The 25,549-nt window shown below is 39.3% G+C and overlaps 1 protein-coding gene across 5 annotated transcripts in view; it reads left to right on the top strand.

The window, feature by feature from the left end:
- SLC1A2 (solute carrier family 1 member 2) overlaps positions 1–25,050 on the top strand; it is a 103,397-nt gene extending 78,347 nt beyond the window's left edge. For all 5 annotated transcript variants that reach the window (XM_087745958.1, XM_087745959.1, XM_087745955.1 and 2 more), the window contains 4 exons: positions 1,277–1,471; positions 4,351–4,485; positions 12,106–12,337; positions 15,823–25,050. In XM_087745958.1, the coding sequence (XP_087602084.1) occupies positions 1,277–1,471; positions 4,351–4,485; positions 12,106–12,337; positions 15,823–15,897 (637 nt within the window). In that variant the 3' untranslated portion in view covers positions 15,898–25,050. The remainder of the gene's footprint in view (positions 1–1,276; positions 1,472–4,350; positions 4,486–12,105; positions 12,338–15,822) is intronic.
- The last annotated feature ends 499 nt before the right edge of the window (positions 25,051–25,549 follow it).

Below are 25,549 nucleotides of genomic sequence, written 5' to 3'. Positions count from 1 at the left end.
AGCCTCATGTGCTTGTTCCAGATAACCTAGAACATTTATTATGACACTGCATATTTATAGTTAGGTATCTCAGTCATTCCTTAATCTCCCTTTTCCATGGTTTAATTATCTGTAAAATGGAAAGATTACATTTTTTGTACCCAATAACATCTCTGTGATAGTGGATGAATGAACGAGAATGAAAGACTGAAGTTGCAAGGCACTAGCAACAATATGCTGTGAGTATTTATGTGAGAAAATTTGGTGAATCTAGTCCTTTACTCTTCTATGAGCAAATTAGTATTTTTGCAGGGGAAATGACACCAGAATTAGTGGGACACAATAGCGAAGACCTTTGAGAAATTCTGCCAACTCAGCTGAAGAAAAGCAAATAAACCACAACCAATGTGCTCCAGCTGCTTCTGTATGAAACACCAATTAAAAGGAATTTCCCCAGGTCAGCTTTCTTTTCAGAACAGCTTCTCAGGCAGCAACCAACTTCATTTAGTGGTGAACTTGACCTCAGAGATAACACAGAAAAATAAGGAAGGAAAACATGAACATGTGTTGCGTTTCATGCTTGTTGCAGTAAGTCCTTTGCCTGAGGCAGGCAGACCTGCTAGGGAAGGGAAGTAGTAGAAGATATTTGCATCTACAGGGAAAAAGAGTATGTTCTGTTTTCATCAGTATTTTTTGATGAAGGTGTTTTATTTTAAGCAAGTGAATGTAATAGCCTGAGCTATTCCCGCAAAGGCAAGGGGCTGTGGATTTGTGCAAGGAACTGTTCCCCTCTTCCAGCCATCTTTTGCATCTTTTCCTATCTTCTAGCTGTGTTTCATATCCTTTCCTGTCCTCCAGTGTCTGGGAACTCCATGGGTTGTATCTTTTTGCCTGGCTTTTTCATTCCTTAATGCAACACTGATTTCGCCATTCAGAGCAAATTCATAACCAAAGAAATTTAGGACTTGTCCCTATGCTCATAATTCTGTCCATCAGAAAACATCTGGAACTTGTCTTTTTGAACAAAATGCAAGAAATAATTCATAAATGAGTCTGAAAAATTAACCTACACCCTCTCAAGCTCTCATCCCTACTTCAAGTCACGTTCATGTCTTGGCCTCAGTCCCAACTCCAGCTAAATGTAGGCTTAATTTAAAAATTGGCTAAAAAAGGCTTGAATCACAGCAGAAAGTGGAAGTAGAAAATGTAAACAATGATAGCAATGACTTTGCTCCCTTATGCGTATATATTATATTGTAATTATGTCTTCTTTATTTTTTTGCTTTCTCTCTTTCAGTGCTGGAACATTACCTGTCACGTTCCGGTGTCTTGAAGAAAATCTAGGTATTGATAAGCGTGTAACAAGGTTTGTTCTTCCTGTTGGAGCAACTATTAACATGGATGGAACTGCCCTTTATGAAGCTGTGGCTGCCATCTTTATAGCACAGATGAATGGAATTGAGCTGGATGGTGGCCAGATAGTTACTGTGAGGTCAGTTCAAAATACTCATAGGCTTTGTTTCTACAGACTGTAAAATGCAAAGCTTTGGGTTGGATGTCTTCTCAGTAGCTGTGGGATTCACTGTGAAATCCATGGATTTCTAATAATGATATGCAAAGGAATGTCATATACATAGGTCCTGGTTCTCTGGTGACATGTTTTCTATCATATGCAGCCTTAGTGCATGCTGGTGGTGTTTTACACAGTTTTGCAGTTGACAATACAATGAGAAATACAGCATTCTCTGTCCAAGGCAATGCCTTTTTTAGTATAGAGGGACACTACAAGTGATATATGGGGCATTAACTTTCTAGAATGTATCTGTTTATATACATTGGAAGAAAAAAGTGTACCTAAAAATGTATCCATGAATTTGTGTTTGCCCGTACTTTTTCTGTGACTTTGGTGAACAGCAAACAAAATACACTGAGAATAGCCCAGCCTGAGGGTGAGATTGCCTGCAGCATGGTCTGGATATTCCCAGACGTTTTATCTCTAACCCAGCAAATATTAGTTCTAGTCTTTTCGTATCAAATTGTTGTATCAAGGACTAAGCTGAATATCTGGAAGGACAGACCCATTAAAAATGGATAAGAGTGACTGGAGACTGTTTACTGTAATGGAGTTTTAAGACCTGTTAGGTAGGGTGACTAATAAAAAACAATGGCAAAGTTATGACTGCTGCAGCTAAAGTTAATTTACAGTGGAAAACTTGATGAGGACACCAGGCCTAACATTTTGAGTAGCTAAAATGGAAACCACAGGTGAAGGCTGCCAAGTTTGCTTTCTTCCTGTAGTTTTCACCCACCCACCTTTCTTTTATTAAACCCTTTTAACACTAAAGAAACTCCTGCAAAGGAACGTCTAATTCTATGTTTCTTGCCCAGCTATACTAGTTCCACATTTTTTATTTCTTTACCTCCTGCCCCAACCCCTGAAATAGTAAAGCCAAGGTCTGTAAAAGGTTCAGGGCTGCTCCTAATGAAGGCGGATGCTAGACCTGCATGATGCATATTTGTTGCTAAGACTGAAAACAGTCATTTCACAGATGCCACATATTAAACTAAATTGAGACCAGGGAAATTCAAGTCAGGAATCAGCTGTTGTCCAAGAGATTTGGTAGGCTTGATTCTGAGTTACTCCTCTTCTCCTCCTCTGAGGGACTGACCCATTAGGTCTTCCTGATCTCACCATTTCAAGGCTGGTGTAGCCAGCTTTGTGACTCAAATTTACTAAGCAGGCGGCAACTTTGGGCTATCTGTAAGAAAATCATTGGTTCTCCTCTTCATGCAGTATAGCATTTTTACTACAACAATATGACAAGAACTATCTCCTGAGGTGCAAGTAAAAAAGAATGAAAGGTCATTAGGTTTTGTCTGTCAAATCCAGTTTGTGATACTGAGGGTATTCAAATGACCCAGACATAAACTTACGAAGACTTAATTTAGCCTTTGACCAGCCCTAGTTACTTCATATTCGTCATGTAGATTCTCTGATTTCTTGACTGCTTTGGGAGAGGGTGGTCTTGGAAATGGTAGCTAAACCAGACTCTGTTTAGACCTGAACAGTGCTAGCTTCATTCCCCTCCAGCCCTGTAAGTGCTGCTGTGGGAAGGTTGGCAGGATCATTTCCTCACAGAGCTTGGAAGCAATCCCTTACCACTTCAGGCTGGAAGTGCCTGAAGAGCTGGCACCGTGCACAGAGCCTGATGGCAGAGCAGAGCATCCTGCCTGCACACTTGCTGGACCTATCTGGGTTTTTAGTAAGCCAGATTGCACTCTAACCCACACACCTGACAAACACACTGCAACCTGGATTGTCTGGGTCAGACCCAGCCATCTGCCAGCTCTAAATCAGGCTAACATCCTCACAGATTAGTTCTGTGGCTAATGGCTGAGGATTTCCCCCACAGAGATCTTTTTCCCCTGCTTCTGTGTTGGAAGCACTTTCAGATTTATTGGTTACACCCACAGAATTACAACCATATTACTCATCTCTGTGTTTAAAAAGACAGAGATAACTTTTCCCTTTCTTCCCCCTCTCTCCCCCTCTCTCCCCCTCTCTCCCCCTCTCTCCCCCTCTCTCCCCCTCTCCTTCTCTTCCCTGTTTTTCTCCCCTTGACTTGTTCTCTGACAAATTTACTTTCCATTCTTCATAGGATTGCCCAATGATGTGGATATTTGTTATGGTCTGTGTTGTATTTTTACAAACATTTGGTGCACAGACATTCACTCTACTAGTCTTCATAAAAAAGTGAGAGGCAAAAACAAAGACAGGTTTGGATTTATGAAACAATCAGATGAATTTCGCTTTTTCATCTAGGGTGATTTGTATCTAGGCTTGGTACAGCACTGGCTTGTACTGTGGGAGTTTTGGATACCAAGACTTTTACTCTTCTGTACTTAATAATAGCCACTTTCTCTCAGCCATCACCTCACAATTCAGTCTTCAAATACCATAACTAAACAGAAATGAACCACCCTGAAAATTCAACCTGTAGCCACCAAACTTCAGCAAGTCTGGATGATCGAAACTCAGGATTCAACACCCTGGATGTGTTGGTAGAGCTCAGAAAACAACACCAGGCCAAAGGTTTGAATGTCGTAACCAATTTATAGAACTTAAAACTCTCAGACAACTCTCTTACAACTTTCAGAACAAACCCTATAGATCTGGCCTCCCCTAATAAATATTTTTGGAGAAACACGAGTGTGAAAACTATGGCCTGAGCTTACCATGATTTATCATATAGTCGTTAGTTTTCTGGGAAGAACTCATTAAAAATAAGACCTTCCTAATGATCACATGAGTTTGCAATAATAGTGTATGTTCCTTTTCCTGCTACCCCCATTTGATTTTTGTTTTTGCAGTTTGACCGCCACCCTTGCAAGTGTTGGAGCTGCCAGTATTCCCAGCGCGGGACTTGTCACTATGCTTCTGATCCTTACGGCAGTGGGTCTCCCTACCCAGGACATCAGCTTGCTTGTTGCTGTTGACTGGCTTTTGTAAGTTGTGCTGACTCCACTGCTCAGTGCAGAAAAAGTAGCGAAGTAATGCTTGTTCGTAGTGCTTTTCAGCCATTGATCTTAAAGAACTATAAGACTCTATTCTACAGATGAAGCAAAGGAGGAAGTAGGCTATCTGATGAAGTAGGAGATGCTGAAAACAGCTTCTCAGCTGGTATGAATTGTTGTAGAGCTGTTGAAATCAGTTTCTATGAGCCAAGGATGATCTTGTAAGACACTTGGGCTCACGCTCATATATTTTCTTCTTCCTTATGATGCCTCTTCATCACAGACATAGATCAAGAGCAGTTTTCTGATCTTTGCTTTCATATTTCTGTTTCTTATAGTTCTGGTCTAAAATTAAGGATGAATGATGAAAACACAGGTTCCATCAGGATGTTGTTATCAAGTTACAGGGTGATCTGGGCATTTGTAGTATCAAATGTTTTATGCTTGTAGTGGGGAAAGCCTATTTCTTTTTGTACATAAGAAAGTAAAATACTTTAAGAAAGAAACTGTTCTAGAGCAGGATATAAACCAAAGACACATAAGAAAGCAAAGTGAAAGAGAGCAGGTCATTCCTTAGTTTGATTTTACTGACAGATCCTTCAAACTGGAACGACTGACTTTCATTTTCAAGGAGCTGAGATCAAAGTCCTTCAGTGCCATTGCAGGTCCTCCGACAAGAAACAGTTAACTCACAGATAGTTTTCCAAGGCTTTTGTTCTTCAATGTTTGAATACAGAAGCTGTAAATATAGACCGAGCATATGCCAACCCACATCCTTTCTCATGTTGTCATTTGACAATGTGGATATCTTCACCTGTGCAGAGCTGACTGGGACTCAGTAGTCCTCTAAGTTAGTACTGGCCTCTAGAGTCTTTTATATTGTCCTGTACTACTGCAGCACAGTATATTCTGGTCAACAGCCATCTCTCCCCTAGTATTCTTTTACGTAGGAAAGACATATGTTTCTCTTGTGCCAGCCATGGTGCCCAGAAAGGGAGATGCAAGTACCACTCTGTACTATTTGTGCATTTCCTCCTATACTACCAGCCTCAGCTGCCCACTTGTGGTAGCTTTCAGTCCCAGATACCATACTAAAATTATGCAAGAAGAAATAGCAGAGTTGAGAATATCAAGATAAAATAGAAAATTATTTTTCTTTCATTATCTTTTGGCTTATTGAGAAGAATTCAAGAACTTGGCCAGTCCTCTGACATGTATTTTGGATCTACTGCTATACTCCATCTGTTATTACCTATCTTTTCACTAAGAGTTCTGAAGAATCATAGAATCATTAAGGTTGGAAAAGACCCTCAAGATCATCGAGTCCAACCGTTAACCTATCACTACCAAGTCCACAACTAAACCATGTATGCGAGTGCCACGTCTACCCGTCTTTTAAATATCTCCAGGGATGGAGACTCAACCACTGCCCTGGGCAGCCTGTTCCAATGCCTGACTACCCTTTCGGTGAAGAAGTTTTTCCTTATATCCAACCTAAACCTCCCCTGGCCCAGCATGAGGCTGTTTCCTCTCGTCCTACGCCTTGTTACTAGGGAGAAGAGACTGACCCCCACCTCGCTACAACCTCCTTTCAGGTAGCTGTAGAGAGCAATGAGGTCTCCCCTCAGCCTCCTCTTCTCCAAACTAAACAACTCCAGCTCCCTCAGCCGCTCCTTGTAAGACTTGTTCTCTAGACCCTTCGTTGCCCTTCTTTGGACACACTCCAGCACCTCGATGTCCTCCTTGTAGTGAGGCGCCCAGAACTGAACACAGTATTTGAGGTGCGGCCTCACCAGTGCCGAGTACAGGGGCACTATCACCTCCCTGTTCCTGCTGGCCACACTATTCCTGATACAAGCCAGGATGCCATTGGGGTTGGAAAAGACCCTTAAGATCATCGAGTCCAGGTGGTTGAATAGCACACAGCTTCAATTTCTGCTTCAGGGAAAAATGAAAGAGGAATTTACAGCTTGGGAAGGCAAAGGGAAAAGATGACTTACTTATTTTATATATAACTGAATATCATGATATCACAACTCAGAATGGTGAAATGAGGCAGGGTTCAGCAGTCAGAGTACAGCTGGCATAGGGAAAAATGTGATATTCTGTGGATTTCTTATATTTATGAGGTCATGGTTGAAAACAGGAAAGCAGCATAGGAATCTGCAGCTGGGAGGAGGAGAGCAAAAGGAAGGTGCATACTCATTTTAAATATATGTTTTTGCTGGCTCTCAAAGTAAGGCAAATAGGTAGTTTTCTGCAGCTGGTAGGAGGATGTGCAAAAGGAGCCTGTGGGTTTTTTGTTTTTGTAGGGAAATGTAATTTAAAAATATTCCTGTGGTCTGAGCTCTGCTCACATTAGCAAACCTCAGAGCTGTAAGTTTACCAGCAGTTCTGATCCACTAGTAGGTGTTGCTTTTCAGGCTCGGCTTCAGCAGCATTATGACCGCTGGCTCATCCAACCCCGCTTAGGAAATATAAACGTCTGTACTGTGGAGCTGTAGCGGTGAGGAATGTATGTATAGGAAGGATAGTACTTCTGAAAGAAATATTTCAAGGTATTTTTCTAAAATAAATGCCAGGCAAAAGAACCTTTCAGCATAAATGGTTGGGTTTGGATCCTTCTGGCCCAACAATCAGCAGTGCAATTGCAGCATGATTCAGAATTGAAAGGTAGAGGGACAAGGGAAAAGAGATAAAAAAGGACATGAAAAGCTCTGTGTCACGCGACTAGTGCTGCAAAATTAAGACAAAGTTTGTTGGTGAAAGTGTTGTGCTAATTAACATATGTCAACAGCTTTATTTTCCATCTTCCAGTGGTTGTGTTGTGGTAGCCACGATGATCTAATGAGATATGGAAAATGATGCTGCTGACATTGCTGATGTTAGGAAAAGGCACACAAGCCAACTTTTGAGCAAGCTTTTGGGCACAAAAACCAGACCTAAAGAATATCTGAAACGAAAGGTCATAAAAAGATATTTTCTTTACTTACAAACATTGTCTTCTTCCATTTCTTTAGATCATCAAATAACCTTACAGCAGTAGTTCTAACAAAATGTAGAAGAGAAAGTTAATAAGATATTTAAGACCCAATTCCAGCCACTTTTCTGGAACCAGTGTGTAAATGCAACCAGCCATGCAGAAATATTTGGAATAGCTCTTTTATAACATTTCAATTCCAGATAATGAAAGCTTTTAAAAAATGTCCTACTCTATGAGTTTTTCAATATTTCTCATGAAACAAAATATCAGAACATCAATTGATTTTACAATACTACTATCATCTGAAACTGTGGTCTTACCAAAACCAGTTTTGCCCTATTTGGTCATGGTGTAACACAAAGCTGACTTTTGATTGTCCTTAAACTTGGTGCTCTCTCCTTCTCTACTTCCTTTTGACTTCATTGGAGTCAAAATGTTTCTCTGTCGATTTCTTCTCAAGCCTCTCCAATATCTAGAGATTAGGTTGCTCAACCTTTCCCCCTCCCACACATACATACACAGTGTGAGCTCTTTCACCAGGGAAGTTTTCCAAGATTTCACAACTCTCATAGTTTCTCAGTTTAAAACTAAGCACAACACAGCAGTGACATTTAATAGGACAGTAATTATATGCCAACAGCTGGAATAAAACCAGCTTCTTTTGCTCTAGCCAGAAGCTGGCTACTTTCCAGATCTGAGACTGACAAGATTAGCAAATATCATAGCACAACCTCAAATACACTGGTATTTTGCAGTGAAGAGAGAGGAATTAGAGAAAATGGGCTTGGACTGCTGATCTGGTATTTAAACCTTCATTCAGTAACTCGGAAAAAGATTGCTTGAGTTCTGAGTCTGTTCCTTGGCTTAGATCTAAATTCAGAATATTCAGACCCTCTTGATGTTTGGATGTTATGAACAGGGCCTTATATAAATCAAACTAAACTATAGAAAACAGGAGGTCTTTCCTATAATGACAGAGAGGTAAGGCAAGTTAAACATGTCACCTGGTCTTTGACTTAGCAGGTGTGCTAAGGTTTTAATCTCCTTTCTAAAATATAACAAGGTTGATATACTAGTTTTTCAAGCTTTCAGGGAACAGGAGTAACTTTTTTGCATACTAGCATGCTATACAGGTACTATGACATTAATAGCAAGGGGGCTTGATTTAGTTCTTCTCATTCCTATTCCTTTCATTTACATTGTTAAGCTTCTAGTTCTTCTGTTTTATGCCACTTCGAGGAAATTAGGCATTAACCCTTATCAGGATTTAAAGAATTACTTCCCAATTATTCCAAAGCCCAGTTCAGTTGGCTTTTGAGAGAGAACTTTGACTTTCAGTCCCATTATTCCTCTGAGAAGCTGTTATGGACAATGCAGAAGTAGCTGTGTTGGGGCAAGTCATTTACTAGACTGCAACTTTCCTATATTGATTTTGTTTACACCATTCCAGCATAGCTGGATTTAATTGGTTGGTTGTTTTTAACAAAAGAGTAAGTACAGTCTTCTTTGTTCTTCTTAGGGTTTTCTTTGGCCCAAAAGAGGTCAGTGGCACTTTGCTGTTGATTCCTGACAGCCAAGATTTTGTCCTTTCTGTTCTAAGGAACTTACTTGTTTACTTCAGTTCACACAGTATAGCATGTTCTGCAGCAGTGTGCAGTTTGCTTTGCTGAATCTCTTGCTTCATATTACATGCATATGGGCTGGAGCATCTCCTCAAATTACCTTTTCAGAATTTGAACTGTGCCTCAATTATATTTATGTATTCTCTTCACCTTGTTTTTTTGGCATCCTATACTATCCCTCCATCATCTGGCATCAGTGAATCCTTTCAAAATTTAATACCACTCATACAAAAAAATTTAAGCAGGTGTTCTTTTTGTGGAGCTATATTGCGAGGTTCAGTATATTTAATGATCTTAATTAAAAATTATGCTTGGAAAGTCATATTTTTCTATTCTGCCACTCTGACCAAGTTTAAAACGTTCTTCACAGGCATGGGATGAGAACTTTATATAGCATTTCATATCTGTGAAGTAAAACTGGAAGGATGTTTTCCTCCTATGGATTGTTGTTTTTTTTGTTTTTCGGGGGGATTATTGGAGGGGTTTTTTCCTTCTGTATTCTTTTGATGACAAAAAAATAAAAATGAGCTGCTTCAACTAAGATATTACACCACAAACTCCAAATACGTAAACATGATAATGTAGAGAGGGAGAGGAGAAACTTGAAAGGGAATACAGTTCCACAGCTGGGAAAGGCAGATTTACAGGTATTTAGAGCAAAGATCTTAAAGAGGGCTTAAAAGTTCGTAAGGCCATGAATAGGCATGTATAATGAATGTTTATCAGTTTGGGATTTCTATATTTAGGGTTTTTTTCTCAGTGTTCTACAGGAAAAGGAGTTGTCACACAAATCTAGTACCAGAAATACTAGAAAGGGTGTTTTCAAATTAATCACTGTCACGGGAAATGAGGTCTTACATGCTGGCTTTTGTCTCACTTGGCCAATGTTCACACTGTTCAACCTGCCCATTTTGTGTAAATGAGTCTTCGTGGATATACCTCTGAGAATTAATCAGTGTAATCGCTTCTCTGACCTATTTCACAAAGCTAGATTCAGTTGCTGCAATACTTTAAATTACAGCCCTTAGTCAAAAGGTTTTTAGGAGTCTTATGTTTAGTTCAGATATGAAGAGGCAAATTAGAATCATATAGAATCATATATGGAATGCTTTGGGATGGAAGGGACCTTTAAAAGTCATCTAGTCCAAACCCGCTGCAATTGGCAGGGACATCTACAACTAGATCAGGTTGCTCAGAGCCCCATCCAGCCTGTCCTTGAACACTTCCAGGGATGGGGCATCTACCACCTCTCTGGGCAACCCGTTCCAGTGTTTCACCACCCTCATCGTGAAAATTTTTTTCCTTGTGTTTAGTCTAAATCTACCCTCCTTTAGTTTAAAACCATTACCCCTTGTCCTGTCGCAGCAGGCCTTGCTGAAAAGACTATCCCCAGCTTTCTTGTAGGCCCCCTTTAAGTATTGAAAGGCTGCAATAAGGTCTCCCCGCAGCCTTCTCTTCTCCAGGCTCAACAACCCCAGCTCTTTCAGCCTCTCCTCATAGCAAAGGTGTTTCATCCCTCTGATAATTTTTGTGGGCCTCCTCTGGACCCTCTCCAACAGGTCCCTGTCCTTCCTGTGCTGAGGATTCCAGAGCTGGACACAGTACTCCAGGTGGGGTCTCGCCAGAGTAGAGTAGGGGGGCAGAATCACCTCCCTCAACCTGCTGGCCATGCTTCTTTTGATGCAGCCCAGGGTACAGTTGGCTCTCTGGGCTGCGAGAGCACATTGTTGGCTCATGTCCAGCTTTTCATCTGTCAATACCCCTAAGTCCTTCTTGGCAGGGCTGCAGTCAATCCCTTCATCCCCCAGCCTGTATTGATACCGGGGATTGCCCCGACCCATGTGCAGGACCTTGCACTTGGCCATGTTAAACCTCATGAGGTTCACACAGGCTCACTTTTCAAGCTTGTCCAGGTCCCTCTGGATGGTATCCGGTCCCTCAGGCATATCAGCTGCACCGCTCAGCTTGGTGTCATCTGCAAACTTCCTGAGAGTACACTCAATCCTGCATTAGATTGTAAATGATTTCAACATGTAATACAGCCTATCTGCAGTAGGAAAAAGAGCAGGAGCCCATAGTCCTGCAGTGCTCTGTAAGACCATCTCCCATTTTTGCAGAATTTTGGGCAGCTTTGGGGCAGAATTATGAAATCAAGGAAAATCCACAAGCATGAGTTCACTGCTGACAGATAGAGCCGCACTAAAAACAAGACAGGAGAAAGGTAGCATCTCTGCCCAATGGTATCCTGTCCAGGAAGTGCCAACAAACACATTTTAAACAGAACATGTGAGCCTCTGTTGGCACCCTCCTACAATGAGGTGCACTCGTTACTCACAAGGTCATTTTGTAGGCCATGACCTATTTTTGGCTGGCTCATATGCCAAGCTCTGGCATGCAGTAGTGTCAGTGGGCATGTTGCCGTTCTAACAGATGACCATCTGTAAAGATGGTGCCAGGAGACGAGCTTTGATGGCCTGAGCCTTATGGAGATATTTCAGGCATTTTTTTTCCCCATAGTTTGCTCACTGAGAATAAAGGGAGAGGCCATTTCTTAATCTGTCCCAGAAATGAGAACACTTCATCAGATCCAAAATCCTTTTCTCTGGCTTCATTAAGTTCAGTGCTCTGATAAATTCAGATTAAACAAAGGGTAATGATGTGAGCCTGGCACCCTGACATTGAAACCTTCAGCTCCAGAAGCAGGCGCTGGGAAGATCTGTCAAGCCCAGCTCTGCAGTTTGGCTGTGTCTCTAGTGCAAGTTCTTTGCCAAAATCCATGAGCATGAGCAGCTGGGACATAGGAGTTTGCACATCCTCCCTGTCTGAACAAGTCCCCTGGGGAAACAAGCTTTTTTCAATTTCACTTGAAAGCTCCCATCTCTCTGTTCTAAAGATGCCTTAAACTTCCTGAAATAAATGCAGTAACTGTAACATTAACAGGGCTGCCATGCCCTATTTTTTCTTCTTCTCATGCCATTCACCCTCTGCCTTTTGCTTCTTTTGTAGGGACCGGATGAGAACATCAGTCAATGTAGTGGGGGATTCTTTTGGTGCTGGCATTGTTTACCACCTTTCCAAGGCAGAACTTGACACCATTGATTCCCATCATAAAGGGCGTGAAGACATTGAAATGACCAAGACTCAGTCAATCTATGATGACATGAAAAATCATAGGGAAAACAACTCAAACCAATGTGTTTTTGCAGCTCACAACTCAGTCATAGTAGATGAGTGCAAGGTACCTTTCACATTTATGGATATTGAGACATGTATATAGCACTGCATGCTTTGTTTTATCTTATTTTTTAACCTGCATGTGTTTTTCAAGTCGTTCTTCGAATAACAATATGACAACAAGACCCATGAACCGCAGACGTTTTGAATGAGTTTGAGCAGTTTGAAAGATGTTTTTTTTTTTCACTCTTCTTAAAAGTTGTCATTTGAGGGGAAAAAATCGTGTACATTGTTTACATATCAAAGGGCAAGATGCAGTGTATTATGGAATATGCCAAGACACAGAGAATATGGCATCACCTTCTATGGACAATTACTTAATTTTCTATGGCAACAGAGAACTTAATTGCCAACCCAAATGGAGGATAGCTGCAATACAGATACAGGTGGTGTCATTTGCTGACTGCCTTCCATGATATGCTGTTCAGATATGGACATGTTGAAGGCATTTTAGCATCAGAATGGTCCTGCACTCTTACAGCATGCTTACGCTTTGCTTCTATCATCATTCCTGAGTCATTAAGACACAAACATCGTATTCTCTCTCTAATCCTTGCTGTAACTAACATGGATTATTAATAGTCATAATAGCGTCTTGATCAGAGCAAAGTGAGCTTCAGAAACCCTACCAGGTTGAATGAGAAAACAGTTGGGGAGGTTAGTGGTTAAAAGTTTACTAAGCACCCACCATTAAGATGGGGCAGTTTAAAATCAACAGGGAGTTTTTCAAAAGGAGGAGAAAGAGAGTGAAACAAGCTGGAACTTTTAATTTCTTAGTCTTTTTTAAAATTTATTAATACTCTGATCTGATCCTATACACTGTCTTTGACATAGTGAATTTGCCAGTGAGCCTACCTTAGCCAATTACCCAAACAGATCCTCTTGCATCTTCCAGTTGCCACAACTGAGCCAGTATATAACTGTGAATGCCTACACTAAGTCCAGTAGCAGATCACTGTAAGTCCTATTCAATCACTTTCACCTGTCTCCAGCCTGGCTGGAAATGTTCTTTAGAATATATTTTTTTCTAATGCTTACTTCTAGTAATGTCAGGCCAACCTTGAATTTCCAGGGGAAAAAGTAATACTGAATTCAGGAAAGAAAAAACTTTCATCTTACCCTCAATTTTTCCCTGAATCTTCCAAGTTTTTAATAAAATGATTTTTTAAATTAAAACAAACATTTTGTTCTGATATGGCTCTCTCCTTTCTCTTCTGACCCACTCTTTTTCCATGAGAAAAATTAAAGAAAAAAAATTTTGAAATGGAAATGCTTACACAAAATTAAAAAATGCCTTTAATTTATATTTCTCAAAAAAGGAAAAGACACAGAAGAGATAAAAATTTGAAGGAAAAAAGAAACTCCCTGAAAAGAAAGATCTCATTTGAGAAAAGATTTTTTTCATTAAAAATAAGCACGCGTGCACACATACACACTTTTTGGTTAACTTCTTTTAGAACTTTTGGAAAACTGTTTTTCAGTGAAATAGGCTATGCTTATTTCAGTGGATTTAAGACAAATTCAGCTACCATATATCAGTCTGAATCAGGTTCATGGAACTGAATACTGATAATTTTGTCTCCTTACAGTCTCTCAGATTTGCACAGAGAACCAAGTCAAGCTAGAAAGTAGTAGCCTGTTGATGCAATACTTGCTGCATTTTCTTTTCTCCTTCAGTTTCTCTTATCATTTCCCTTAGTTGAGGCATTAGCTTACCTCAAAAAACATTGATTAATGGTGCAGTATGTCATCCTAAGCAGACCCTTTAATTAAAATTTCGGACCAGTGATTTATGAGCTAAAAGCGTTTGTGCTTTTTCAGTGGTTTAGGTTTGCTCTGCTTGCGATCTCATTTTGCGCTTTTAAACTCATGAAAAGAACCAGGGTTTACTGGATTGAGCACAAGACTGACTTTGAGCAGGTCACTTGTCTTGTCCATGTGTCTGTCTGCAAGTTGTCAAAAGGGTGTGATGTTACAGTCTGCTTTATAAGCTGTGAATATATGCTGACATTTGCAAAGCATTTGGGTCATGTTGAAGTGGTCTACAGCTCTCAATTGTTAGAATAGCAAAAACAACAAAGTGGAGAATGTGGGGCTTCAAAACAGCCAGCTGTTAAATCTGAAGAGACATCTCTTCATCCTGTTGAACGCACTGGTGGGTTGAAACGCTCACTGCAACTCTGGTCAGAATTTGGAAAAGCTAATCTACTAGCATGTCCTTTCTATTTACTTTCTGTAATATAGTCCATGTATAGTTTATAATTTTGCATGGTCAATGTATATTTTTATTAAGTAGTTCATCTTTATATGGGTGTAGAGTGGTTGTTATTGCATGATATTTTTGTATTTTTTTACTAGTATTTCACATGACTCTATGTGATTTTCAATTCTGAATAAGCTGTTCATTCCTGTATTAGCATGTTTCCCCCTTTCAGTTATCTAAGAAAAAGCTTGACTTTGTTTAAAAAAATCAGTGCATTTTGTCATGTTTCCATGTCCCAATGCTTCCATGCATCGAGTTTATCCAGCATGGGGAATTTCATCTCTGTCTTTAAGTTTTCATTTGAAGCTGAGGATGTTAACTTACAAGGTAAGTTAGGAAAGAGTGAGCATTTAGAATTAAATGAAAGGTTCTCTCACAATCGCAAAGATCTAGATGACTTTTGTAAAGTTAAATTGACATTTTACGTTTTTAAATTTTTTGAAGTCATTTGGCTGGAGCTATCATTCTTGAAGCATGGGCTTATTTATAGTGATTTCAGGGATGAAACATACTGGCCAGTGTTTACTGTAAGTTGGTAGATCACTATAGGTCTTCTACCATACTTAAAAATTAAAAATTTTAGCACATATGTTTACAGGCAAGAGTGATGTTTTCCTGTACTCTGTGTGAGACAAACATAGCATTGCTATGAATTTTTGGTCTGACTATAGTCAAAATCTTTCACTACATTGTTAGCAATAGTGGTATGATGAACAATACTTTCACAGTGTATCTTTTCCTCCATTTCTTTAAAGGTGGTGTAATTGTAGGTGAGTTTGTGTAGATACACATCTATGATTATATATATATAATATATATTTTTCATGTCATTGCATCAGCTATCCTGCTTTGCTAAGGAATTCCACTGAAAAAATATTACTTTCTACATTAAACAAAGTAATCTGTTTTTGAAATAATCCAGAGAAATCTATAGGAGATAGAAAGGAGTAGAATCTGAAATATTCATTTAAAAAAACCTACAGCAAAGGCTAAGAAAATATGGAACTTTTTTCCTACTGCTAATGTTTCCTAGTCAGTATAATAAATGAACAGGAGTCTCACTATTTGGGAGTGTTGTGAATTCTGAATAAATACATTTTACATATAAAATAAGACATGGTATATGTAATTCCTGTAAATATCATGATCTTCCATATAAAACTCATGACTTTTCTTGTCAAAGTGCCTTGGCCTTTAAGTCAGTTGTTGATGATAATTACTTGCAGGTAACACTGGCAACCAATGGCAAATCTGCAGACTTCAGTGTTGTTGAAGAGGAGCCTTGGAAACGTGAAAACTGAGGGAAGAGATTCCTAGCTCCATCTTTAATAAGCCCTGAAGCTATCTTCTGGCAAAAGATATCACGATTAAAGAAGATTTCTCTTTTTTCCTATTTAACATCTACAGTTCCTGCTTACTTAATTTCTTAACTAAAACTTAGCAAAGATCTCATCAAGTCATTGTAGTGTTTTTGCCAAGCAATGATCCATAACCATCTGTCTCCCTTGTGTTTGGATGATGCAGCTGGAGAATACTCCATGCAGTGCAATGTGCTCTCACCCGCTTCCCCTTTCATTCAAGACACAGAGAATGTAAATGCTGCAAAATGGGAAGATCAAAGTGCCAGTACGGTTCACTACAGGGACTCAGGATCACAAATACAAGAGAAACATAACACCATGTAAACATTCAAGTGTTTTGGTGACTCTTGTGGCAAACCTGATCTATTTAGCACTGTATGGCTAAAATATCTTTTGAAAATGTCCATAAAGATTTCTATTTGTTTTAATAATAACAAGCACTGTATTTTTGTGCCTAGTTGTACTTTAAAGTGAACTTAGATTCAAGCGCAAGATTAATGTATAGAAGTCAATAAATTATCCCAGACATTTTCTTAGATCAGTACAACTAATACATACCATCAAGGCAAGACCTTAGATTTGTATGTGCATGTGATGCGTTTTTATCCACTGTCCCAGGGCAGATGCAGCCTTTATTTTATGATGGGGCTATGCTGCTTTGTGGCAACAATATATCATATAATACAAGGCAGTATTATTGCAGGGGTGCTAGTTCCTTCACTAAATCTATGCCTGAGGTACAAAATACAGAATACCATGGACTCAGTTATGCCATCCTTAATCAACGTAGGTAGCACCTTACTATTCACCCTGCTCCACTGATGTCAGAGGAATTCCTCATGTGGACGGGACTATTCAAGTAAGGTACTACTAAGATTGATCACAGATGTCATGATTGAGTACTTGATAATGAGCTATAAACAAATTCTGAATCCATTACTCTAAGAAACTGAGTGTTTTGAATGTGATCATCGGTACCATTTGTTATGAAGTGAAAGCCATCTTTCAAGTATATGTCATATTTCAGAGAATGGCTAAATCCTGAATTCATTGCTAAGCCAAATTCCATATAAGGTTAATAGAATTTGGCCAGGGTTAGGACTGAATGAAGAATAAACCAGAATTTCAGGATTTAGACCAGTACATTGAATATACATCTCTCTCTTCTGCAGAGTAACAATTCATGTAACTCTCTAATGTCAGAGAAAAGTTTCTTAGAGCACATGGCATCTGAATTAATGAGATGGTGTTTTGTCAACATAGTATAGCTGACTCATCCTGTCAGAAGAAATTACGGTCACAATAATTACCCTGTGAAGTGTTTTTAAAGGTGCTTATTAATACTCAGCAATTTTAAGACACTGGTGAATGCCATTATACTATTAGCAATGTTCCATAGCAAAGCTGAGCCACGTGGCCTTGGGAGGCTCTATCCACAGAACAAGCTTTGTGCAATTTTTGGGGGAGCTCTCAGAGGTTCTTAGAATGAATCAGAATATGAGCATACAGTGAACTTAAAAACGGCAGAAAACAGAGTTGAAACATTTATGGAAATAGGCCATTCGGTGTCTGTGCTCAGACCTGTCATGGGTTTAAACAGGAATAATGTGTTTAACTGTAGAGTGGTATTTGGCTCTGTAGAAGCTATTAAAATATAAATATAATCTACTTTTGCTCATCTGCATTCATATAAAAATCTCTGAAAATGCACATGGACCTGAGCCAGCCAAGGCTACTTGTATGATTAATGATGTGCAAGATCAATTCCATCGTCAGAGTCTCTCTCTTTTAAGCATTTGTTGTCGTGGAATATTTTTCTTGCCATTGTATTTTTGGCCTCACTTGCATGCCATGGCTACAATCCTAAGCAAAATGGCCTATATAATTGAAGAAATATTGAACCACTGTGAATTCTGTAGGCCTTTAACATGTATTAGAGGTGGCAACCTTTTCCAGAGGCCTCCTGAAGCATCTTAAGGATGATTTTTTTTAATGGGATGGAATTGTAGGATATTCAGAGAAGTGGTAGGCAGGTTGTCTTTTTTTTTCTTCAGTCATTGGTATTAGCATATCCAGAACTAACCAATAGCTAGCTGCTGCTTCTCCCAATTTGCATTCGAAGACATTTTTACCACTGAATTATGTGCTAGAAATGTGCCTGGAACGGTGTGTAGGTACTCTAAAATGTTCCCTACTCTGAGGGTGCTGGCTCACATCAAGTGAAATTCGCTGTGACTTGGGTGGTAGTTATATCCAAGAATAATACGCAGTGTTTACCCCAGTTTATATCCAGCATTCTTGAGCTGTTTCATGGCACAGCTCGCCCATTAATAGATGACTTTCTGTCCTCTTCACTGTAGCATTTCTTAGGAGCAGCCACACCGATTGCTTGCCCTGAAAGTAGCTTTAGAAAACTGGTCCATACACTTTTAGCTGTCATTTGAAACTGTTTAGCAGTTGGAAACAAATCAGAATGCCAGCAACATGTGACTAGGCAGCTCCACAAAATTACATATTGAGAAACACTTAGAATATGCTTACACTTATCCACTTGGGACGTATTGTCCTTTGAAGAGTGTTTCTTTGGATGGAGACTAGGGGAGGAAGGAATGAGATGCTAGAGAAACCCCACCCATAAAAGGGAGAATAAATTTAGGTCTTTTGATAGGACTAGAATAGCAGGCTGTGATTTTAAAATAGTAATTCTGTAGATACAGTAACTCAGGGATGTTTCAAAAGATAATTATGATGGTATTTGTCTATTTAAATGTGGATGTGGGAGAAGAAGAAATGTTGGTTTTGGTATACTCCTCTGCTTTTAGCCTGATTGAATATTTAATATAGTGTTACTCCAGTGCAGCACTGTATTTAACCATCAAAAAGCTTTCAATTTCTCTGGGAAAATGTAACTCACTCTTGGCTTACATTTCTCGATTTGCTCATTCCACATGAGGCTGGGTTGCTACTTAACTGAATAAACAGAAACTAACCCAGGGATCAGCCACTTCAGCTAATACAAGGTTCACATTTCATCAGGCAGTGCTTGTTACTGGCCAGTCTCTTTTTAGTTTCACTTGAGTCTTGCATTAATTTGTGTCTGGCAAATCTTTTGTATTTGTTCGAAGTGCTGGGGTGGCAAATTTAAAGGAAAAGCACAGTGGAAAGTGATTTATTTTCTGTGTAGCTCCTGAACAAATTAGCATTTTTTTTTCTACATTAATCTCATTTTCTGTTCTGTCAGTTCCCCCCACCCTTGCCTATGCAACTGTGATATCCTTTGCCCTTTGGATTACTGACAGCACACTGGCACATGGAAAAGTCTAGACCATGCAAAGACTCAGCTAATTGCATGCTTAATTAGGTACATGCTTGTGCATTTGCTTTATGCATTTACTGCTGAAGCTAGGTCGGCATTCTCTTAATATCTGTTCCTTCAAACTAAAGCACACTGTACTTTAAAACCACAGAAGAGGTGGAGCACTTTGCTACTGAATTTGTTTCTTCATTGCTTCACTTAGAAGACAAAGGCTGCACCAGCATTGTAAGAAACACGCATGGGTCTTGTACACGAAGGTGCTTCAAATAGGTAGGGGATAAGCCATTTGAACCGTATTATGGGATGTGCTCCTTCTGTTTGAATAGGTGAGAAACTCAGTATGTCTTTGAAAAAACGTGTTTGCTGTAGTAAAACCTGTGCCTGCAGTGCTCTCACTACATGAAAGCCCCATTGAAATCTATGGGAGTCACAGGCTTCCAGGAAAGGTCAAGTCCCTTTCTGTCTCTGTTAAGTTATAAGACATTTCACAATCCCATCCTAGGCAATAGTCATCGTCTGGTATTTATAATGACATTGATTCTCACATCCAAAAGATTTGTGCCAAGATGCTTCTTTTTTGTCTAATTGTTTCTGTGCTACAAGTCCAGCAATGTATTTAAAACTCAGAACAAAAATAAGGATCACTATCATTATATTTTTTCCATTTCTTCCCTGAGGTACAGCTGATGTCTATTTCTTTCTCAAAGCACATGGAATTCCAAACTTTGTGCCTCTTTAAAATGTACAAGTAATATAGATTTCTGATTTGTTTTCCATCACTCCCAGAGTCATTAGTTTTCCAGCAGTAGATACTCAGAAGAGCAGACTGTTCACCTGAGAAGCTGCAGCAACAGTGTTTGAACAAATTTATTCTGGCAACTGCCTGGATTTTCTTTGCTTCCTTGCCTTCACTTGTGTTGTTGCAGCCTTGTTGTAGCAACACAGCAGCAATCTCACAAATCCCCAAAACCATAGGCAGTATTAAATCTCACCTCTGACATTCACCTCTGTAATTATCTTTAAAAAGGCTCTGAGCTTTAGTACCACGCTCAGAAGAATCCTTTTGTGGAGATGTAAAGGTATAACTGTTTCTCATTTCATTAAGTTCCATTTGTTTCTTTTTATTGCTGCATTTGAATTAATTTACAGAAGGATAAATAAAGGCACTTTATAAAAATGCACTGTAATATTATTCTGTTATGAGCCAGAAGAATAACCTTGATTTTGTTTCTGTGACTTCTAAGGCCACGATTAAGATATTTTTCGTATTAGTTATTATGATAGGTGTATGGAACTCACCTCGTCTGTAATTCACCATGTAAGACTATGTAGAAGCTCCTGTTCCCAGCAGAAAGCACTCTTGGGAAGATGAGTTATTTTCTTCTCTCCAATCATATTGATGACTTTGAAGGAAAAATATTTACCCAATTTCCTTTTTCTGAATAATGATATATAGAGTGTAGCTTCAAGTACTAAAAAAAAAAAAAAAAGGAATTGCAATACTGAAGTGTCAAAGAAGGCAGTAAACAAATTGTTCAGCTTCACCATGTTAGTTTTGAAAGTGTTATGTTCTTGCTTACAATTTACCTGAAACAATGTATGTAGTGCGTATTCTTTCCAAAGTCATTGGTCTTTCTTCCCACATAGCCACCAAGGCTGTGTCTCTCTGTGGTCCTCAGACAAAGCACAGACTCTGCAGTTCTGCACACCTAAGGCAGGACTCCTGGTTAAAGACCCCAGCTACAGTGCCTGGGTACAGCCTGTACAATGGGTGCCTCCCTCATTTTTTCCTCCTGATCATGTTTGATGTTAAATTGAAATCTGCTGCTATGAATGAGTCAAACCACTGCTGATGCCCAGGCACTGGTAATTGTTTTACTTCTTGTATGAGTGGGCTCCCTGGCACAAGGTTCTGAGGAACCATCCCTCGCATGTGCCCACCATCCCAGAGACATCTTCCCCTGCTCAGGGGAAACCTGGTGACTTCCCACTACTGGGTTTATACAAATCCTAATGGATAAGGTGGTTGTGCAGTTGCAACTATGAATCTTATGGAAAACCCAGGCTCCAAATATTGAAAAAACCTAGAGCATATGACTGAGCCACTGAGTAGGTCTCTACTAGTCCAGGATGGAAATAACCAACAGGCTAATGCAGGATTTGGGGAGGCAAGAAGACTTGTGAGATTTCTCACTTCACCCAACCTTTGATCCCCTTTCAGTTCTAACTACATTCTGCTGCAGAGCCAATGCTGATCGATGCCAGTGTCCAATCCTTCTAGTCTGATTTTCAAAATTCAGGAGTCCTGCAATTGTTTTTAATGATGCTCTGTGATGCACACCATTACATGAAAGGAAACTGTCATAGGCAGCATCACACAACCTGGATTGTCTGGTACCTGTATATTGCTTTGTACATAAATAGTATAGTTTGCAGGGATTTTTGTATCATTCTTTTCTATTTTTTTTCTACAGTTTTTCAAAGACTGTATGCAAACTGTGTTTACAAATGGATTTTGCAGTCAGTATTGTAGATTATAGCATTTCCATTTTGGTGTTTTGTATGGGCTTGTGAGTCCTTGTGTGCTACAGGTTGTCCTTCCTTCTTAAAGACAATTGCATACACTTCCATCCAACATATCCTTCTCCTTTCTTAAATATATCCCATTTCCTATGATCTGGTGTGAACTCTAGCTTGTAGAATGCATGAGAAAAAGATGCATATGTATTTATAGTGTTAAATATTATATGCTCAATACTGATTTAGTTATTAATACAGGTTTTAGGGGTTTGTACTTGTTCTCTGGAAACTACAGTGTAGACTGAGCTAAATTACTTAGTATCTGTAATTTACAGACACACTAATATTTTCTTATAATATTTTCTATAGGACTGTATAAGGTAGGGGGATAATCCTTTAAAGGTGATCTGTACCTTAGAACAAAACCGGTTTTCTTATAGCATTTAGGATCGATGAAATATTTTTGTGTTATGTTTAGTGATGAATTATAAACAAAGCACAAAATGCAAGAAGCAAATAGGAATTTCAAGATGTCTTTAAATGCTGCAGTTCATTACGGAACAATGTTATAATAATCTGAACAATCTTCTAGATTGACTGTCTTGGGCAATTGTCCCTCATTTTTGTCATTTTTCCTGGTGTTAACTTTGCCAAATCCTGCAGTTCTTTCTTAGGATCTGATCATGTATGATTGACTGACTCAGAATACAGTTTATAGAAAACTGGAGATCTGGGTAGGCAAAAAAATATGATATCAGGTACCCAGTCTGTCTCGCTACAATAGAGTGCATGTAAGTTCAGCCTGTGGAAAGAATTCATGATTTGGCCACCTACTTTTGCCTTCTTGAAAAGGGACCAAAAGAACCACCATGGGACCACTGTAATTGGGTAGCATCCGTACAAATACCTCCTGCTTTCTTATGTATTTTAAAGAGAACAACCACTATATTTTTTTGATGAGGACAACTGAGAGTTGCTTTTCTGTTATGGTCATCTGTTCCCATTAGGCAAATACCTGTTGGCACTAAGGCCATGGCTATGATAATTTCTATTTAATTAACAAGGAACTGTTTTTAGAGGATTAAAAATAAATTAGTGTAAATATTCATAACAATTATATCACAAAACATCTTTTATGGCCTACTAGCTCTCAGACTGTGATTCAAAACAAAGCAAGCATTGAATAGCAGGTACTGCTGTCCCAGTGTTACTGACACTGGGTATCTATATCTCTTCAACTATTCAGAAATCTATGGGGCCATGTTATTCTGCTGAGGTCTTGGAGATTAAATTTCTAGTAGATACACATGTAGGAAGTGTGTTGATATACCCTTGTATTTTAATATCTTTCTTGTATTTTACATCAGATGTACCAGGTATTATCTTAATAGGAACTGCAGGTAGAGTAGTGCTGAGTTACTAATAGCTATAAAACTTTATTGATACCAGTTTTGACATTTTGTTGAAGCATGATGTCCAGTGCCTCTCTGCACTTCTTGTAGATAAGGTAGCTATCAACATGTAATTTCAGTGAAATGGTGTATACAGTATGCGTAGCAGTGCTTTAATTTAATTTAATTGGTTTCTGTGTATGGAGCCATAGTAGAAAATTAGACTGTCTTTTAAAATTTTTGTTTTACTTTCTGTTTTTCATTTGTATCTGGATTTGTTTCCTTTTGGCCATTCAACTGATTAGATTCCACACCTTAGGAACTGCTTTATCTGTCTATTATAGAGTATCCTGTTCTGATAACATTCAGAATCATGTATGCAGCCAACTTTTTGTAAATATGTTATTTTTACTTTTCAGCTGTCTAACCAATGTGGTATATGTTAGTACCTGCATGTGTGTAGTTCCCTGGCAGTGAGTGAAAGTGATCCCAGCATAGATTTGCTGCCTTGTGAATGCAGTTGTTATGACATTAAGAATTAATGTTCACCTAGAATGATTAGTTTCTGTTTTGTTTTCTTCTTGTTTGCTTGAAAGGTTGCGACTCTCTATGAACAGAAGTTTAGTAAGTCACTGTTTAAATTGGCACAATGAATAAGGGGAAATTCATCTAACTGCATTCCCTCTGGATGCCCTGGCTAGTTTGGACTCTTTGTGCATTGTGCGTCATTCAGCCCTTAGTCACGTCACGGCGTCTCAGGATCCCTCTGAGTCCCTTCCAGTTCCTCCTTGACCACAGACGCCAGCAAAACAAGTGCAGTCACACAGCTGTGACTGGGCAAGGCTGCAGGCAGCAGAGGCTGCTGGTTCTCTCCAGGGTGCCCAAGAAGTCAAAGTAGGAACCTTTGCTTCACCCCCTTAGCAGGAACAGTCTCTGAGAAAGATGAATACACTCATGGGCGAAAGTGCACTGTTTCTTTCATTGTTAAAAAAGGATATTAATAGTTATTGGAAATAAAACACAAAGCTAAATGCTTCTCAAGATACTGTGTTTGTTGTACAGGCCTGTTATTTACAGACCTGTTATCACAGAACAGACATATGAACTATATAGTCAGTGGCAAAAATCTTCTGAAATCAGGGATACAGTTCAAATCTGTGAGAAAATAATACCTTTCTGGGGCAAAACCTGAAGGTGAAAGAACTTGGGACAGCAAGAAGCAGCTGGTTCATTCCTAGATACCCTGGGCCTGGGTGTCAGAAGTATAATCATCCCCTGTAAGTAGAAAGAGGTCAAAAGGAGTCTCCAAAGCACAGGAAATATCCTGCTTGGTGAGTCCCATTACGATGCTTCAGCATGAATTGCACACTACAGTTCTGGGTGCTGCCTATTCATCATCCCCTGCCCCCTTTTAAAAGTGACCAGGGACAAGCTGGAATGTTTTGAGATGTTTCCTGTAAAAAGGGTGAAAAGGAAGAGGGATAAGGTTGGTCTTTTCCTTATACGCAAAAAGTTCGCCAGATTTTGAAATGACATACTGTACAGTATCTATAGCACAGTTTGTTTAAAAACTAATGAATGCAGATGATAAAATTTCTCCCAACTCTGGGCTCTGTTCTTGTATATTGTAGTTGGAATGCCTCATAGACTGAGTCTATTTTTGTAGTTCAGATCCTTTCCTCCTTGCAACGATCGATAGTCATTTGCTCTTAATGCTTTCTTACAGTGTGAACTGATTTCTGTAATGTTAACGTATGAAACAAATGACATTCTTTCTGTACTGGAAATAGCCATGAATATAATATTTCACTAAGTGTTGTACCTCTTATGTACATATCATCAATAAATGTTGATTCATCATTTTAATGGCTTATATCTGTGAGTTTTAATGTCAGCCTGGGATCAACATGGGAATGCTTTGGGTAGGAGTTTAGATAAAGCAGTCTGATGTGAGAGGCTGCCTGTTCTGAAAACTGCAGGCAGGGTAGAAGATGGACCCGACTTTGTCGAAGTGTTAGAAATCTCACCCCTCACTGTATCCTCCAAATATTCCAGGGTGCCGGCTACAACTGAGCTCATGTGCCACAAAGGCGAGGATGCACTAACTACAGTTCTTGGCAATGAAGTCTAGAGATGTGGGAAGAGATGTTAGAAGAGTAGGAGGATAAAATGCAATGTTTGCAGTTGCTTTAGAAACCTACTTCCCTCCCCTGGCTGCTAAAAAATAAATGTCTTCCTCATAGCCTTTCTAAAAAAATAATAAATAAAGCCTGTATCTGAACCCCTGGAGCACTTTGTAAAGAAATCAACTTGATTTAAGAGATGCTCTTGGAGTGAACCATGGCCCAGAGGACTGGCAGTTGCT

This window comes from Nipponia nippon, unplaced genomic scaffold (assembly GCF_047370975.1).
Source record: "Nipponia nippon isolate SJK-2023a ecotype South Korea unplaced genomic scaffold, ASM4737097v1 scaffold_10, whole genome shotgun sequence".
NCBI lineage: Eukaryota > Metazoa > Chordata > Aves > Pelecaniformes > Threskiornithidae > Nipponia > Nipponia nippon.
This window is presented reverse-complemented; position numbering and strand designations above follow the sequence as displayed.